We start from the raw sequence: 18,605 nt of genomic DNA, 5'->3' as shown, positions 1-18,605 counted from the left end.
ATAATCCAAGATGTGTCTGGTTTATGCGGTTAAACATGAAATATACCGCTGATTTATCAAACCGAAGTCAAGTTTCACTTTAAAAAATGCAATTAAGGTTTACAACTGTGTTTAATTGGCACAATTTTACAATTTCCATATTGATCTATGTATTGTTAAGCCACTGGTGTGTTTAGAAATGTGTAGGGTGACCCAGTTATCAGAAATAAAGGCTAAATATTATTATAAGGCATGATCATGTCTCTGACAGTATACGTATATGCCTCGCTACGACAACGCTTTAGCGTGCATGCGTTTCTCACAGAAGACGTATTGGTTATCTCTCAAAGGCAAATTAAAGAAAAAAAAAATTAATACAGAGTCATCGAATGGCTGGATATTTCCGTTGAGACAGAGGTAGTAACAACGGCACAACATGATCCGAAGCGCACAGTCGACATGGTAATGCACATTATTATGATATAATTACATTTACGACTAGGCCAAAGGAAACGATTAAAATCGAAAATCCATATATAAGATGACAGTTGAGAGTCGAGAACCTAATGTCGTCGGTCTCAATAAAAATGACGCATCTTCCCCTTGTGACAATCCCTTATACGTTCATTTTGATAAGAGACCGACGATAGGTTTTCAGCATACGGTACTCTTTAACAAATGACATTCGATTCTCGTTATCCCCAACTCGCTTATCTCGAAACTCTGCTTATGTCAAAGTAAATCCCATGTCCCAACTTCGATCATTATTTATCTCATACGGATTTTGATTTTTACATTGTATATATCAAAGCGATTTTCTTGAAAATCGGTTATCGTCAACTAATTTTGAGGTGAAGTTCATGTTCGTATACATGATTGTACCTGTAAAATCCACACCTGTAACAGCCATAAGGTGTGGAAAGTAGGACCCCAATGGCACGAATCCGCAATTGCATAATCAATATATTGTTGTAAAGGTGTGGCAGTGGGTTTCTGTCACAGGTTATTGTTAACTGCGTACATGACGGCCGGTAAATTTACCTCGTGTTACAATGCGGTTAAGGCCCAGTCTCACTATGATGCCGGCGGAGCCCCAGTGCGTGATCAGGCATCTACCGGGATGAACCGGGGCCCTACCGGGATGAACCGGTGCTCCACCGGGATGAACTGTGGACGACCGGGGCTCCACCGGGAAAGTATTAAAATGTTTAATACCTCCGGGATGAACCGGGAGTCACCGGGTAGGACCGGCAACGACCTGCGTGGCACCTGGAACAACCGGGACTGTACCGGGAACAACCGGGACGGCACCTTAGCTCCACCGGGGCCCAAACACACCCCGGCAGAGCTACGGCAACGCCCCGGTGGAGCCCCGGTGAATGCCGGCAGAGTCCCTTTATAGCTACGTTACATAAGTAAACCGGTGCTCTGACGGTACCGTCCCGGTTGTTCCCGGTGCAGTCCCGGTTGTTTCCAGTGCCAAGCCGGTTATTGCCGGTCCTTCCCGGTAACTCCTGGTTCATCCCGGAGGTATTAAACATTTGAATACTTTCCCGGTGGAGCCCCGGCTGTCCCCGGTTAAACCGGGGCGTTGCCGCAGCTCTGCCGGGGTCTGATGCCGGTATAACCCCGGTGAGTGCCGGCGTAGTGACGGTTTACCGGGGCTCTGCCGGGACTCTGCAGGCTTTCACCGGGTTCAACCTTTTCGTTTGGATGTTCATGCGCACAGTGAAGCACGACATCTTTTGCACTGGGAAATGGCAGTCTGCAGTAACTGCAAACTGCATGTGATATGTCCTGAAATGGATACAGAAACTTCGTTGAGCAACCAATACATACTCTGTGCGAAACCTTTACATAAAGCGACTTGTAATTTCCTTCGAAACAAAGCATTTGAATAATTAAAATATATGTTCTTAACCTGTTTTGTACTTTAAAATGTGTAATGTACACTGAATCAAAGTAAAATGTTGTTTTATTTAATTTAAGTTACCGTAATTGGCTATTTTAACAGAATAACCACCTTATGCATTTCTTCAAATCAAAATAATTCGATTTTAGCTCAAAATAAACTTAAAGGTTGCAACTACGCGCATTTGTTATTAGTTTGTTATTGAAAATAAGTACCTACCATTACTGGATGTTCCGTTCTCTAATCCATAAACACCAGAAAATATGAAACTCGCCTGATTAAGTAGTGTATTTACACCATGTTTTCGTAGTAAAACATATACCCGACGTCGTAGCGAAACGGACTACGCTTTGACCTCGTCAGCCCCCAGTGACTACACCCTCACACTATACCCCCACCCCACCCCCCCCCCCAAATTATTTTTTTTAAACTGTTAAAAAACACAAAGATTTATTTTTATTATTTTATGTTTGAAATACCGTCCAACCATCGCACCGTAGAATCCCCCCCCCTCCCCCCACCCGAATCCCCCCCCCCCACCCCTAATTTTTTTTTTTTTTAGATCATCTCACAAATGACCACCAAACCCTCACACTATACCCCACCCCCCCCCCCCCACCCCACCCTCCCAAATTTCTTTTTTTTTTGAAACGGTTAAAAACACAAAATCCCCATCCCCCCCCCCCCCCGATTTTTTTTTTGTTCGCATTTTTGGAAAATAATGTAATAAATGTCCTCACCCCCACACTATACACCCCTCTTTACTCCACCCCTCCCTCCTTTGTGATTGAAAATGAGAGTCCCTTCACCTTTAAAAAGAAAATAGATGAGCGGTCTGCACCCGCAAGGCGGTGCTCTTGTTATTTATTATTTTTGGAAGATAATGTAATAAATGACCACACCCTCACACTATACAACCCTCTCCACCCCACCCATCCATCTTTTTTGATTGAAGTATTGAGATAGTTCCCTTCAGCTTTAAAAAGAAAAATAGATAAGCGGTCTGCACCTGCAAGGCGGTGCTCTTGTTGAAATGCTGTCCATCCATCGCACCCAAGAATCCTCTCCCCCCCCCCCCCATCCACACCCCCCCACCCCCGAATTATTTTTTTTTTGCATTTTTTTTTCCGCATTTGTGGAAGATAATGTAATAAATGTCCACACCCCCCCCCCCCCCCCCCCACTATACACCCCTCTTCACTCCACCCATCCCTCCTTTGTGATTGAAATTGAGAGTCCCTTCACCTTTAAAAAGAAAATAGATGAGCGGTCTGCACCCGCAAGGCGGTGCTCTTGTTATCATATGTTTTCCTTATCGAGTTTACATTTATAATTTTTATAGTGGTCTTACATAGCATTATCTATAAGCATGGTTTACATCTTAGGTCCCTGGTAACACTGAGGATTCAATTCGTAAAATGTGTTGCTTATTTAATATCTTTAATTCAATAAAAATGACATTGCAAAGCGCATTGGTATACTATACATTTATAGTTATATCAATAAAAGTAATGTATAGTGCACCCAGAATTCATTTTTAGACACGTAAGTTCCTTTGAAGAATAATATCAAGAATGATGAAAACTAAGTAGGATTCAATGGCAAAACCTTCTTTGGACAGTACTTTTGTAAGAATATTAATATAACAAGCAAACTGCATTGTTATCCCTTGACAATGTCAAAATTGTGTGACAATTTCCTATTTTCAATATCCCTCCGCCTTTGTCTAAATGTTCAAGAAATTAAGAATGGTTGGTCAACATAGGCCCAACATGAGTGTATCATTATTATTTGGGAAAATAAAAAACTTGAAACATACAATTAAATGCATATATTTTTTGATAAATTAAATGCATTTATGTACAAAAAAGTATTCATTCATAAAACTCAAACGTAAGTGTGTATTTTTCTACATTTTTCTTTTTCATGATTTAAATCAATTAAAGGAAAACATATTGAGCGCAAGATTTGAACATTAGTCCACAAAAACTTGGCTGAAAAAGATAAAGTTACACATGTTAGCATATGGCTTGAAGTACATAAACATGGTAAACATACCCATAATCTAAACACAATTAGAAACTAGTTATCGTGACTTTTAACATCAAATGTGTTTCATTTTTTACATTATTATTTTTGTGAAAGAATATACATGTACAATGCCATAAATAACAACACGTTGGAAGGCAGAGCTCAACACTAAGAAATGAAAAAGAATTCACTTGCATAAGATATGTGTATATCACATTTACATTGTACATTTAAATGAAGGAAGAACATCGAAAATGCACTATATATCAAAAGCTACATGATAGAGAAGAATTGTAGTGTATAACTAAATTACGGAAACAGATACATACATTTAGCAACTATATGTCCAGGCATATTCCAATCAACACAAGTGTAATATATAATACAAATGAGCCTCGTTCCCAGAAAACTGGGCTTAATGCATGTGAGTTAAATGTCGTCCAAGATTAGCATGTGCTGTCTGCACTGGCTAATCATGAACCACAATTTCAGCATTAATCAAATTTTTCTTTTAATGGAAGTCTCTTCTAAACAAAAATCCTGTCTAGGTTCCTGATAAACCTAGGCAGACTGCTAGGCTTATCTGGGACGGCACATGTATAAAGCCCTGTTTTCTCAGAGCCAGACTCAAATGTTTGTCTTTTGTACTGATCTTTTTTGCCAGTAAAGTCTTTTGCTATTTCACTTACCATATACATGTATAACGCTAAGAAAAAAAAAACACAAAATAAAAGTAAACTTCATAAAAAAAACACAAGTCATAACAAATACATAATAAATACAACCATGGTTAAGGTTCACAGAAGTGGGCAACTGCTATCCTCTGCAAACACTGGCATAAAAATCATTGTATAGATAAAGAAAATGGTATATTCCTACAACTGTTGATGTGGCTATACAATACTAAAAACATTATCAAGGAGCAAGTCATAAATCACTATGACAAATGTCAGATCTACAAAATCGCAATCTCCAAATAATAAAAAAAAAGTTATTTTGCAGCAATCTTATGATCAAAACTATTTAAAACCTCCTTAAGTACCCCTTGCATTACTAATAAAGATAGGATGAGCATTTATTACGTCAATTTTGTTCATGCCATAGCATGAAACGCCTCTGTACTAAAGCCATAAACTACACTACTTGCATACCATGTAAATCATACATCATAAATTCTATGCTCACCGCGAGCTTTATAGCAAAACATAATAACATGCATTTCTTACAAACGAAATAGTTTTTAGTGATATAAAATCACTTCTCCTTCATTAGAACTGATGCCATATAAGCATGTATTAAATTATGTTCCATGGACACAGGCTTTAATTTATCTAAAATGCCACTACAAGTGAAATGACATTAAAGAATAAAGGGTTTGAGGTAAAATTAATTGAAGAAAAAATTGAAAACCAGGAGGTACCAGCGTTTTACTCACATCTTTGTGAAACAAGCTCTTTCTAGTAAAATTAGAAACATATGTATGTTGTTTTATTGCATATGAATAAATAAATAAATTATAGAAGAGTGTTTTAATGGATTCTTTCACTTCTATTTGTGTTTCCAGGAGGCGAAAGAAAAGTTAAAATACAATTATCTTTAACAATATTTTTGAAGTTAGCAATTATAATAATATCCTTTGATTTTATATGTATTTGACATGTTAAAACTTGTGACATGTTAAAACTTATCAGTTAAACATGTGTGGGAGGATATTGAAGGTATTTACTTAATATAAAAATTATCAAAATGGTATCTCAACTTTTTTTCAGGGTGTATAGTGCAAGAGTGGGCAGATTATTTATCTACTTTTCTGCAAAGGATATGATAAACATTTGTTATCACCTGAACATCATTATGTCCACCAGGTGTGATTGCACGTTTGTATATGTTCTTAAAATCATACATCTGACAGGAGCATCTTATTAGTTTAGATTGTTGATTATTACAAACAATCAATATAATTCTGTATATGGACAACAAAACTAAACATTATCAGTTTTAAAGCATTTTGTCATCAGTTTAACAGCGCATTTAGGAAATCGACACAACAATGTTGTACAAAGCGAAAAGCAGTTGAACCCATGAACATAATCACAACTAGACAATACTGAAATTAAGATCTATTTCTCATACTTAATGAGCAATATTTAGCATGAATATGAAAGCTACAACTTTTCTAATTCTCTATACATGTACATCATAATGCAACAATTAAACAAACATTGACAGTTTAAAACAAAGTCTTAATTTTACATTTGGCTTTCTTAGAAAAAACAGCTGTTAACATGAACACATATTTTAACTATTAGCAATCAACTGGTTAAAGCGTAAAGGTCAAACATGCCCACTCAAAAGATTGCGCAATTTATTGTTTCACAAATACTATCGATCCATCCTCTGGGAAGATGGGGCTTAATGCATGTGCGTAATGTGTTGTCACAGATAAGCCTAATCAATAAACCAAATACCAATGAGATAGTGCAGCATATTATATAAATAATGTGTGACCCCGTTTTTAAGATCAACTGGGTATAGCAATGTGTTATATAATATATGCCTCATACTTTGAATGGTAATTTGTAAAAATATTTTATAAACAAGGGACAAAATTGTTACAAAACCAGGTTTTCATTGTGAAAAAAAAATCGGATAAAGGGAGAAAACTCAAACTGAACTTTTGAAATGACCAAAAAAAATTAACCCCCTTTGTAAGTTTTTTTTTTTTTAAATCTATTTTTCGTCGTGGCGACCTTGACATTGGAGATATTGACGTGATTCTTTCGTGGGACACACCGTCCCATGATGGTGAACAAATGTGCCAAATGATTTTAAAATCTGACGATGAACGACATAGTTATGGCTCGGACAAGCTCATTTATGGCCATTTTTGACCTTTGAACTCAAAGTGTGACCTTGACCTTGGAGATATCGACGTAATTATTTCGCGCGACACACCGTCCAATGATGGTGAACAAATGTGCCAAATGATTTTAAAATCTGACGATGAACGACATAGTTATGGCTCGGACAAGCTCATTTATGGCCATTTTTGACCTTTGAACTCAAAGTGTGACCTTGACCTTGGAGATATCGACGTAATTATTTCGCGCGACACACCGATTAATGATGGTGAACAAATGTGCCAAATGATTTTAAAATCTGACAATGAACGACATAGTTATGGCCCGGACAAGCTTATTCCGCCAGCCCGCCCGCCAGCCAGCCAGCCAGCCAGCCCGCCCGCATTCGCCAATCTAATAACCAGTTTTTTCCTTCGGAAAACCTGGTTAAAAAACATAAACTGACTAAATTTCACAGCTGTTGTTACAATCTATTTCACACAAACGTTGTAAAACCAAATTCTCATTCAGAAGGCCAGTCATATTGCCTAATGATTTAACTACTTCCATACATCTGGAAAATATGTTTAATCAATGAAATGGATCGGTGAACTTCCACCAGTATTCCTATGGTAAAGGATAAGGATAATGACAGGTTCAATTACTGACATTTAATTCTGAGAACATGATTTTTCAGCACAAGAGATTGAAAACACAATGAATCAGACCAATAGGAGAAGTTTGTATTCTAGAAATATATGAACCCTTGTCAAATGAGTCTGGTTCTGGGACAACTGGGCTTTATGCCAGTGCGTAAAGTGTAGTCCGAAATTAGCCTGTGCAGTTTTCCAGTTAACAAAAAATTCCATAACAGCGAAAGGTATTGTCCCTGATAAGCATGTGTGGACAACAAAAGCTTATCTGGGACAACACTTTATGCACAAGCCTTGAGCCCAGTCTTCCTGTAACAAGGCTCAAACACATGTATCCTTGTAGTATAACCACAAGGTGCAGAACAACAGGACTTGTAGAGAAGCGTATCAAGCTTGTGACACCAGTGAATATTAGAACGAGGCTTTTCACAACAGCTTAGAGGGTCTGTTAATTCTTCTTGGGAGGACCACGAGGTGGTGTGATGGGTCGACCAGAATACATGCCACCATACTGGTACTTGGCTTTTTTCTCCGAAGGTTTAAGGATCTGTAATGTATATTTCAACAAATGGTGATTCAGGCAGAATACATTCATTTGCATTAAAATGTTAAATGATGTGTTTTACAATTCATTTAAAGTAACCCAATACTGCCAAAGCATGATGAAAAATTAAAGATATTTCTTAATTGTTGGAAAAAATGTTAAGATTATCAGTCCTAATACAAAAACCCAGCATAACCCCTGTAATAGGTTTCAATAAGCTAACACTTGAACGAAAATTATGTTTTTGTGGTAAGAAAGGGTTAGGTAGATAATGTATTGACATTGTGCCTGGGAGCATCCTGGTTTAGTGGCTATTGTCACTACTTTTTGACTGGGTGAGCTCAGGGTTAAATCCCCACTCAAGAAACATTTGTAAGACACCAAGCACTCCTCATCTCCCATGAAACAGACTCAAGCCTTCCAAAAAAGCTTTGGATTTTGATGCAATCGAGCAAAATGAATAAGTTTAAACATCAAAACTGCACTAAACAATGCCATTAATTACTCATACACTGACTGAAAAGTAAGCCAACCAACCTGAAAGGAGCACATGAGCGTTTCATCGACCGACATCATCCCTCCTGCATTGTCAAACTCTCCACAGTAGTTGGGTGCAGAAAATAATGTTACCAGCTGTCGTTTGGCAAAGAATTCATAGCCATCTTCCACAACCTAGTAACAAAATATGTAATTGGTAACGTGAAGTATATTTACCATATGTTATACCTTTCTTTCAGTGCAATACAACCAAAATTAAGGAACATGGTGCTGAAGGCGTATTCTGGCTCTATCTTAATCACTGTTTTAAGCAATTTTTATAACATACATGATAACAATTGATGCCACAATGTTTCCCGTACATACCTGATGAGCCCTACATATCAAGTCCAAGTCATGTCTGTTGAGGAACTTGTTCACAACGTCACCCCCAAAGGTGAAAGACACACCGCGGTCATTCTCGCCCCAACCCTGCACATCCTTGTCTGGATCTGACCACAGTAGGTCACATAAAAGACCTGCAGACACACACACACAAAGAATGATTTGAGCCTTGCTCTGCAAAAACTGGGCTTAATCCATGTGCGTAAAGTGTTGTACTAGAAGAAACACCTGGTAAATTTGGGAATGGGCCAACTCTGGTTCACAGAGGCGAACTTTAAAAATGTTCTTGCTATGAAGATATAATTTATGATGACATTTTTAAAGTCAAATTGCAATTGCAGTTATCAGAGGAGCATTTTTGTGGAATGTTTTGTGGAGTCAAATTAATGAAAACATATTTTTTTGTCTTAAAAAATATTTTAAATGATTCTGATATGAATGCTTATATAACATTTTCTGTTCTATATTTAATTCAAATTTAACCTTAATAGGTATATAACAGTTCAAAATTCTTTAATTACTAACATTTGTTAAAGGCATTATAATACTCAACATACATACATACATGTATGTAAGCGTGTGCCAGGTACATTTTTTCCTTGAAGGGCCTTGACATGATATTGTTTGTTTATGATGCAAAGCAAGGCTGGTACAGACTGAGCGCATAACTCCACACGAGCCTCATTCCGATCTAAATGCATGTGGGTAACTTGACAACCTTGTCGCCGATAGTCTGCCGACTGCATAGGGTAATCAGGAACAACACTTTTCGCTTTTAGTGAATTTTTCCTTTCAACGTTTCTTCTAAATAAAACCCCTGTTAATGCAGAAAATGTTGTCCCTGATTAGCCTGTGCAGACTTCACAGGCATATCGGGGACAAAACTTTCCACTGTTAAGACATTTTTTGTCTACAGGACTCTTCTAAACGAAAATCCAGTGTAAAAGTGTGCAGACTGCACAGGCTGATCTGGGACTCAACTTTCCGCTTATATGGAATTTAACTTTAAAGAGATTTCTTTTAAATGAAAATCGAGTGTCAGCAAAAGTGTTGCTAGTGATAAGCCTGTACCGACAAATCTGGGAAGACACTTCCTGCACATGCATTAATCTGGGAAGACACTTCCTGCACATGCATTAATCTGGGAAGACACTTCCTGCACATGCATTAATCTGGGAAGACACATCCTGCACATGCATTAATCTGGGAAGACACTTCCTGCACATGCATTTAGCCAGATTTTCCAAGACAAAGACTCATACAACCGGAATTGTTATGGAGTGCCCTTACCTGTGTCTGGAACATCTGTGGGCCGCATTATCCTACGAATCTGCTCCATGGATTGTAAGTCTGGTGAAAGACCTATACGGGAAATAAACAAGAAAATTCGTTGAATTGATATCCCCCACCAATATACTTCTGGACACAAAAAGTTGTCTGGACGGATAATCAACGTAAATGTGCATCATCCTCTTATCCATATATATACTCCTACCAAGTTTCAATGAAATTCATCAAAGCACTTCCAAGATATGGCTCCGGACACACAAAAAAGCATTTTTTAAAGATACAAAGGGCCATAACTCCGTTATTATCCGATTGCGTACAATGCCATTTGGTGTGCATCATCCTCTTATCCATATATATATATATATATATATACTCCTACCAAGTTTCAATGAAATTCGCCAAAGCACATCCAAGATATGGCTCCAGACACAAAAGTGCTGTCCGGCCGGGAAGACGGACGGAAAAACGGACGGACGGACAACGCCAAAACAATATCCCTCCGCCTATGGCGGATGATAACAAGGCATTAAATTACAATATTCAATTTATTTAGCCAATGACTAGGTATACATGTTTGTCTAATGATTACCCTTGCATAGCCACAGATTTTTTATTTAAATATTTTATTTACATTAAATGTGTGTTTTTTATGCTGATGAAAATCTTCAAACAATTCTTCAAAATGAAACAATTAGAGTCTTTCAAAATTTCTACCTTTGAGACAAACCGCAATTATCAATTGACACAAACAGATTATACCCCTTACGATATTTAGGCGCGCTATAATTTATAGGAAAGCTACGGACTGTTTGAAAAGAAAATACCTCCATGACAGCAGAAAATTTTCTCATCAATAATAGCAGCAATTGGTAAACAGTTGAAGCAGTCTGTAAATGTTTTCCATAACTTAACATTATACCGTCTTTTGCCTGAAAAAATAAAACATTGCAACATTGTTTTATAAATATAACTCATTTGTCAAATTTATTTAAAGAACTTCAAATTAACCATTTACAACCTAATGTGTGGGTTTATGCTTCAACAGCCTGACATCTTACATGTATTAAACAAGCAGATTGGCATGGTAATACATGGAAAAGAAGAACATCTAACTTCTTTGTTCAACAATATCACATTATTCAAGTTAAACCAAGATTTCATCGTTTTTCAACCTCTCTTTTCAACATAAATGATTTTCAAACACACTTAAATAAAACAAATGAGCAGTGCTTGAGAAAACTGGGCTTAATGCATGTGCGTAAAGTATTGTCCCAGATAAGAACACTGATTAAAAATGTTGGCCATGAAGACTTAGCAACTGTATCCTTTTGACTTAGACCTATTTGTTTCTAACATATATATAGGTTGTAGCTACTCTCTATTGACTCACATTCATCATAAAAGCCGTAGATTCTGTTGATGCTGGCACATTCATGATTCCCTCTGAGAAGGAAGAAATTCTCCGGGTATTTGATTTTGTAGGCAAGCAGCAAGCAGATTGTCTCTAGTGACTGCTTCCCTCTGTCCACATAATCACCCAGGAATAAATAATTGGCTTCTGGAGGGAAACCACCGTACTCGAACAAGCGCATCAGGTCTGTGTACTGGCCGTGAATATCCCCTGAAATGAATTGACAGTGTTTTTATTCGTTCAAATTGGGGTCTGGTAGGGGGACACATCCCAATGGAAAAGAGGTATATATTTTTCCCAAACAGGACATAAAAATTCCCAATTAAAGGTTTCCAAAAAAAGAATATGTTTTACTAATTCTAAACATGTCAATTATCTCCAAATCCAGCTCTTTAAGCTGCACCACGGAAAATATATTGAAATCACTTTTATTATCAATTTTTAAGTATTTGTAAGCATAAAATCAACAACATCAATTTCCAAATTTTAGGCAAAAGTACGTGACATTTCCTAATCCAATGGGACCCGGCCCCATTCCCAAAATGGTGAAAAAAAAACACTGATTGAATAACAGTTCTAAAGGAAATAAAAATAAAATGTACAGGCCCGTAGGTACCAGGCATGCCTTCTTCATTTTGAATTAAGAATTGTGAGTCTGTGAATTGATAGCATTTTATATATCATATGAATGTCACAGGGCCCTAAATATGTTTTGGGGGAAGCTACTAATATCCTTTTGATAAGTGAATTTTTAGTTATTTTTCATTAAAGGGAAATAGTTAAATTTCTCATTAACACTTTATATAATTTTCAACATGCAATAAACTATCAAAGATGTATCAGTAAAGTGATATTTTTGTCCAAAATTACAGCCTCTTAAAGGCTGTTTCCCAATTGCAAAAAGTAGAAAAAGGCTGTTTCCCAACTGCAAAAAGTAGCAATTTTTCCTAAAGATCTATCCAAAATTTCCCCAAAATGTGCCAAACTTTTCGAATAAACTCAATAATTCATAAATTGAGTTTATTATACAGCAATTTTAATCCCTAGCACTTTATATAATAAATTAAAGATAGCATGCATTTATATACATGTACTATTGGTAGTGTAATTTTTAATCATATTAATAACGTTTAGTTTTTCCCAAGTGCATGGACTATCACCCTTTTTTCCCAATGCAAAGGCACAGGCTGTAAAATATAAATTAAAGCGAAAAAAATTCACTACAGTTGACATTGATTTGAGGACTTTCCATCGAAAAAAGCTTAACAGATAGCTGTTCATATTTGTTTACAATAAGTAACGTTGGGGGAAATGTTCAAATACATTTTAGAGGAACCCTCCTTAGTTTTACTGCAGTTACATGTATGAAAGGTTGAGGATTCTTATGTTTAAAGAAAATAAAGTGTTTGTATACGTTTGGTTTTCCCCAAATAAACCCAAACTACTTTTCAGTGTTACTAGCATTTCATGATATGGGTTAAAATGATTACATGTACATGAAAGTTTGTTTTCTCTAATGGTTTAAATGATTTTTATACATTACCACATATTTTAAGTGGCGCTTCCAGTTCCAATAATATTGGCTGCTGAAGGAATATTTCTCTTGATTTGAGGCAAAGCCCTCTCACTTCTGCCTCTGTCATCTGTACAATCTTGCCTGGGCGACATCCTCTCACTAGAAAAAACACATGTTTTAGCCAAATACAATACCCTTTCTAAGCCTTTTATTTGACAGCCAAACTATTGCCTTTCTCTTGCAGTTTGATGCTTTAACATGATTATCAAGTGGCCATTGAAAAATGCATTGATCAATAAAACTGTACATGAACAATTTTGATAAAGCACAAACAAAGCAGGATTGTCCTGGACTCACAAAAACATCTGGGGACGCAAAGTTTCCAATTATGTGAGTTCCAAAATACATTAAAATTTCTCAAAAAATAATATCATTTAATATTTGAACTCATTCTTTCAATTCAGGGACTCATAGATTTGCAAGTTATCGAGTCCCAGGACTCAGATGAGAACATTAAATTTTGTAAAAATATCACTGAACAATTTGTCTAATATTCTTTATAGTTAAGGGGAAACAAGTCACCAATACATACAAAACGAACAAAATCAATATTAAAAGTATACTGCTTAGTAGTGCTGCAACAATATACCGGTATATCGGTATATATCACAATACGCAATCCGCATATTGTATTGCGATACGATTTTCATCATACCGGTACAACATTCTACAAAACTTCATCCACATTTCGTCCAGAAAAGCCATCCGAAATAATGATATCAAGGTCACAGGTGGTTAGCATGTTGCAATGATATTAATTAGTGAAAACATCATTTTGAATGATAAATAATCATATTATAACGAAAAATTAACTTTTCTGAAGAAACATGATGTGTTTGTGAAACACAATGTCCCCCTATATAACGTTTGACCTTGAAGGATGACCTTGACCTTGTGAAGGATGACCTTGACCTTTCACCACTCAAAATGTGCAGCTCCATGAGATACACATGCATGCCAAATATCAAGTTGCTATCTTCAATATTGCAAAAGTATTCATAAAATAAGCGATTTGGGCCACATATATTTGACCTCTGACCTTAAAGGATGACCTTGACCTTTCACCACTCAAAATGTGCAGTTACATGAGATGCACATGCATGCCAAATATCAAGTTGCTATCTTCAATATTGCAAAAGTATTTATAAAATAAGCGATTTGGGCCACATATATTTGACCTCTGACCCTGACCTTGACCTTTCACCACTCAAAATGTGCAGCTCCATGAGATACACATGCATGCCAAATATCAAGTTGCTATCTTCAATATTGCAAAAGTATTCATAAAATGAGCGATTTTGGCCACATATATTTGACCTCTGACCTTGAAGGATGACCTTGACCTTTCACCACTCAAAATGTGTAGCTTCATGAGATACACATGCATGCCAAATATGAAGTTGCTATCTTCAATATAGCAAAAGTTATTGCAAAATGTTAAAGTTGGCGCAAACAAACCAACAGACCAACGGACCAACAGACAGGGCAAAAACAATATGTCCCCCACTACTATAGTGGGGGACATAAAAAAATTCACTATCAAATATATATATAACAAGGTATGCAACTCAAAATCACCCCAAAACGGGGTGCATCGCTTTGAACAGCCATATCTTCATCAATTGTGCAGCGATTTTCACGATCTCGGTCTTATTCAACGCATCTGGAAATGTATATGTCTTGCAATATTTTTACAAATGCTGGTTCAACTTTTAAGAAAAACATGATACACAACACGCATGACCCAGTTGACAATGATCATGCAGTCTTAATTAATGAAATCTCCAGTTGTAAAGACACACCTCCGCATTGGACCAATGAAATCACTCGTTTCTTTAAAATGTCAGTTACATGTAGTTGAAATGTATGTAAACAAATGTTTCAAACGGCGCTGGACAGTTAGTCTTGATGCATAATGTAAAGACAAGAACGGTATTAATGTTTTTTCTTATGTTTTATTGAATTATGGTATCGAGGTACATGAACTTTGTAGGGAAGTTGCCCTTTACTCCGTGAAGAGTTCAGTCTTAAAGACTGCATGATCATTGTCAACTGGGTCACGTGAGTTATGTATCGTGTTATTTCTTAAAATTTGACCCAGCATTTGTAAAAATAGTGCAAGACATATACATTTCCAGAAAGGAAATTCATTTCTGCGTTGAATAAGACCGAGATTGTGAAAATCGCTGCACAATTGATGAAGATATGGCTGTTAAAAGCGATGCACCCCGTTTTGGGGTGATTTTGAGTTGCATACCTTGTTATATATATATTTGATAGTGAATTTTTTTTTCATAAAATTTAATTTTTCGTTATAATATTATTATTTATCATTCAAAACGATGTTTTCACTAATTAATAGCATAGCCACACGCTAACCACCTGTGATCAAGGTAACAAAAACAAAACAAATCGGTGTTTAGTAAAAATTAATTGTTATGTAAAAATCGCATTCTAAAAAGTTTATTATACGGAGTAGCGTTTATACATGGGAGTCCATAAGATCTGTGTTTGCTTGTCATACTGATAAATTTAAGATGAATCTTTTGTAAATAGGAAAAAAAGAATGCATCATACATTGTAAAACTGTAAATTGATGTTATTATAAACAGGAGTAATAATGATTAAAAAATTGTTTTACGTAACAGCATTCTGATAAGTTACACAACCAGCTTTTAAACATCTGCAATTCTCTGTCAGGCTATAACTAGAACCTAAACAAACAATACAAAGGTTATGTTCATGTAATTAAGTTGGTTTTTGGTGATTAGCTGGCGAGTTATAATTCTGGCACAAGTTAGCAATATATTGCAATAGGAGGTTTTGGGGATTCCGATAATGACGTCACGTTTGCGCATGCTCAAATTTTGGCAGTCAAAACTGCGGCCATTCTGCTATTGTTTGCATTTGATGAACCGCATCGTGATACGGTTACAATCATATTCGCGACCCTTATGAAGAACAAAAAATACTCAGAAATTCTTTTAGATTAAATTAAATCCAATGAACGAACACTAATAAGGACGAAAACAAACAACAAATTGATTGATTTTATGTAATCAACATATAGAAACTGATTTGAACCTATTTGTCTGTAAAAACTTACTTTGTTACAGATTAACTAAATCCTCTTGATAAATGTAAATGTTTTTATTTATTTAATTGTTCACACCAATTTTGACACTCTTTGTTTCAGCATTTTAACCCAATGTTTAATTGCCCCCTTGTTTATCACAAACCGATTATCTCGATATGATCGGATTCTGTCCAGACAATTACTAAGAAAACAGGGTGTGATAAACCCAGGGACCTATGCTTGTATGACTCTGTATGGGGTCTCTGCATAAACCACATGAGTCTGGTCATTTAACAAAATGTATGATACTGATACCTCCATGTCATCTCTTGGCATATTAAGTCAAAAACTTAACAGTTGCTTTAATAAAATATTTGAACATATTTAAAAAAAAAAGACATTTGTCCGAAATGGATTAACAGCTAGGAACTATTAAGTATATAGAAATGAACCAGTTTAAACATAACAATAAAGTGTTAAATAACTATACATTTAAATTATTGTACAAGTTTACTGCTACACAATTAACGTATTAAACAGGTACCTGCAAATGTAAACTCTGCTATAATGTGTAAAGATCGTGCGTTACAGCAGAGTTAGAAACATCATCATGAAAACAAGCAATCGCATTTGGTCATCATAGTGATATAAAAAAACTTGCATAAAATAAATTAAATGTGTAGAATTATGGTATCATAAAATGCTAGATTTGTATCGCTTAGTATCACTACAGAAGAGTTTTCAATATACATGTACATGCAAAGACATTTCAATTTGCAAAATATGCAGGTGTTTTTTTTAATTTGAAGGCTTAAATTTATTAATATTTTCATTCAATGTAAACGAAACGAAAATTCATTCAATGTAAAATAAAATTAAAACTACATTTCAAGATTGAAATGTATTGAGCTATTTTAGGGCTTTGTTTTATAACTGATTCAATGCACCCCTTACACTAAATTTCAATCGCTGATGAAAAATAACACTATCGCATCCACACCACTTATAGTAATATTCAAATTATTATATGTTTTATTATTTTTGAAATATCATTTATTAAAGTCTTATTTAAAAAACAGGATACGGGTATTGATAGTTTTGTTTCGTGAAATTGTAAGTATTAAGTTTTCAGACGACCTTTACTCTGATACAATGTAATTGGCCGCGATCGAGAAGTTGACGGCCAATCTATTTTTAGTAACGGAAAACCCCTCTGGTGACGTCACACAAAAACCTCCTATATATTGCCATACGGGTTTTTGAACTGACAATATATTGCAATACAGTTTTTGGAGTATTGTTGCAGCACTACTGCTTAGAGTGTAGACAAGAAAAAATGTTTTCCATTCACTGCACATTTCTCAAGCATAAGATTGTGTTGAGTTACTAACAGCATCAACAAGACACATAACACATCAGATATTCTTTTTTCTAATTATCTGAATATATGGTTGTCACAATTAACGTCTCTTTCACACTTGTGGTTGGTTTATTTCACGAGTAATATAGTTGTGTGTAAGAGGTGTGAGAGGTGTTATATACAACATACTTTCAGTAATTATTTAATTAAAGATAATGGGTATGTTAATTAATCAGCTTTTACTGTTATTCAAACTAAAATAAGAGCCAAACAACCCACTTGTAAGGGCGAAACGACTCAGAGTGACCTAGGGCGAACGGGATTAAGGGCGAATCGACCAGATACCTTCTGAGTTTCTGTTCCTCATTAAGTAAATCACATCTCGTATGTTATTTAGAAATTAGATTTTGTTCCCCCAAAAAATTTGGGGTGATACAATTAGCCAATATTAATGTCTCATCTGTTTTTTAACAATTGCAAATTTGATAATTAATATCAGTATCCGCAAAATCTACAGCCTGTACAGGTCAAATTAGTCATGATTCATTTGACTGCCTTGTTTGGGGAACTTACGAAATATTTGGAACATTTCTTCCACGAAACAATTAACTCGGTAAGTGTTCAGCAAAGTACATAGCGCTTAAAATTAATGTACAAAATACAACATATTTGAAGAAAGTGGGCAATTTAACGATGTACCTTCCAAAAGTCGGCTGATTAGGCTGTCAACATTCAGCTCAGTCTCCGCCATATTTGAAGGCAATATTTTCTAATGACGTCATACGAAAACACCTTGAGGTCACAATATACTAAATAGTTTCCCTATATAATTCACACTCTGGATCAGCAGACGATTTATTTCATAAATCAATCTCTGGGTTAATGGTCGCCATCTTTCGAACTACTTTCAAAAGTACAACAACAACAATATAAACAGTAGAAGACAATTTTAATTGCGAAAAGTTGAAAAATTTAGTACATGTGTCACGGTTGTTGAGTGGAATAGTGTTATTTTTAACTGTGTACGAAGCATTTGAACTGGTAGTGGAAT

At 35.8% G+C, this 18,605-nt stretch overlaps 1 protein-coding gene across 2 annotated transcripts; it reads right to left on the bottom strand.

The window, feature by feature from the left end:
* Window positions 1-3,707: 3,707 nt before the first annotated feature.
* LOC127873153 (serine/threonine-protein phosphatase PP1-beta catalytic subunit) lies at window positions 3,708-18,378 on the bottom strand. Of its 2 annotated transcripts, XR_008045998.1 has the most exons (9): window positions 18,254-18,378; window positions 13,086-13,217; window positions 11,522-11,752; window positions 10,956-11,060; window positions 10,132-10,203; window positions 8,824-8,975; window positions 8,497-8,631; window positions 7,003-7,962; window positions 3,708-6,840 (listed from the first exon to the last, which is right to left on the bottom strand). XR_008045998.1 is itself a non-coding variant. In XM_052416821.1 (8 exons), exons 1-8 carry the CDS (start codon window positions 18,303-18,305, stop codon window positions 7,864-7,866), a joined length of 978 nt encoding a protein of 325 aa, XP_052272781.1. In that variant the 5' UTR covers window positions 18,306-18,378; the 3' UTR covers window positions 3,708-7,863. The 2 variants fall into 2 exon arrangements, 1 of the variants encoding a protein (XP_052272781.1); XM_052416821.1 differs by having other exon boundaries at window positions 3,708-7,962.
* Window positions 18,379-18,605: the final 227 nt, after the last annotated feature.

This window comes from Dreissena polymorpha, chromosome 3 (genome assembly GCF_020536995.1).
Source record: "Dreissena polymorpha isolate Duluth1 chromosome 3, UMN_Dpol_1.0, whole genome shotgun sequence".
NCBI lineage: Eukaryota > Metazoa > Mollusca > Bivalvia > Myida > Dreissenidae > Dreissena > Dreissena polymorpha.
The sequence above is the reverse complement of the archived record's forward strand: the minus strand, read 5'-3'. Positions and strand labels throughout refer to the sequence as shown.

Bases quoted from the DNA above. Each gene is read 5' to 3' on its own strand.
- LOC127873153 (XM_052416821.1), bottom strand. From the start codon at position 18,305: ATGGCGGAGACTGAGCTGAATGTTGACAGCCTAATCAGCCGACTTTTG. The intron at 11,061-11,521 runs GTGAGTCAATAG...TTATTTTTTCAG, and splicing joins CTACGGCTTTTATGATGAAT to GCAAAAGACGGTATAATGTT. The intron at 10,204-10,955 runs GTATTTTCTTTT...TTTCCCGTATAG, and splicing joins AATTTTCTGCTGTCATGGAG to GTCTTTCACCAGACTTACAA.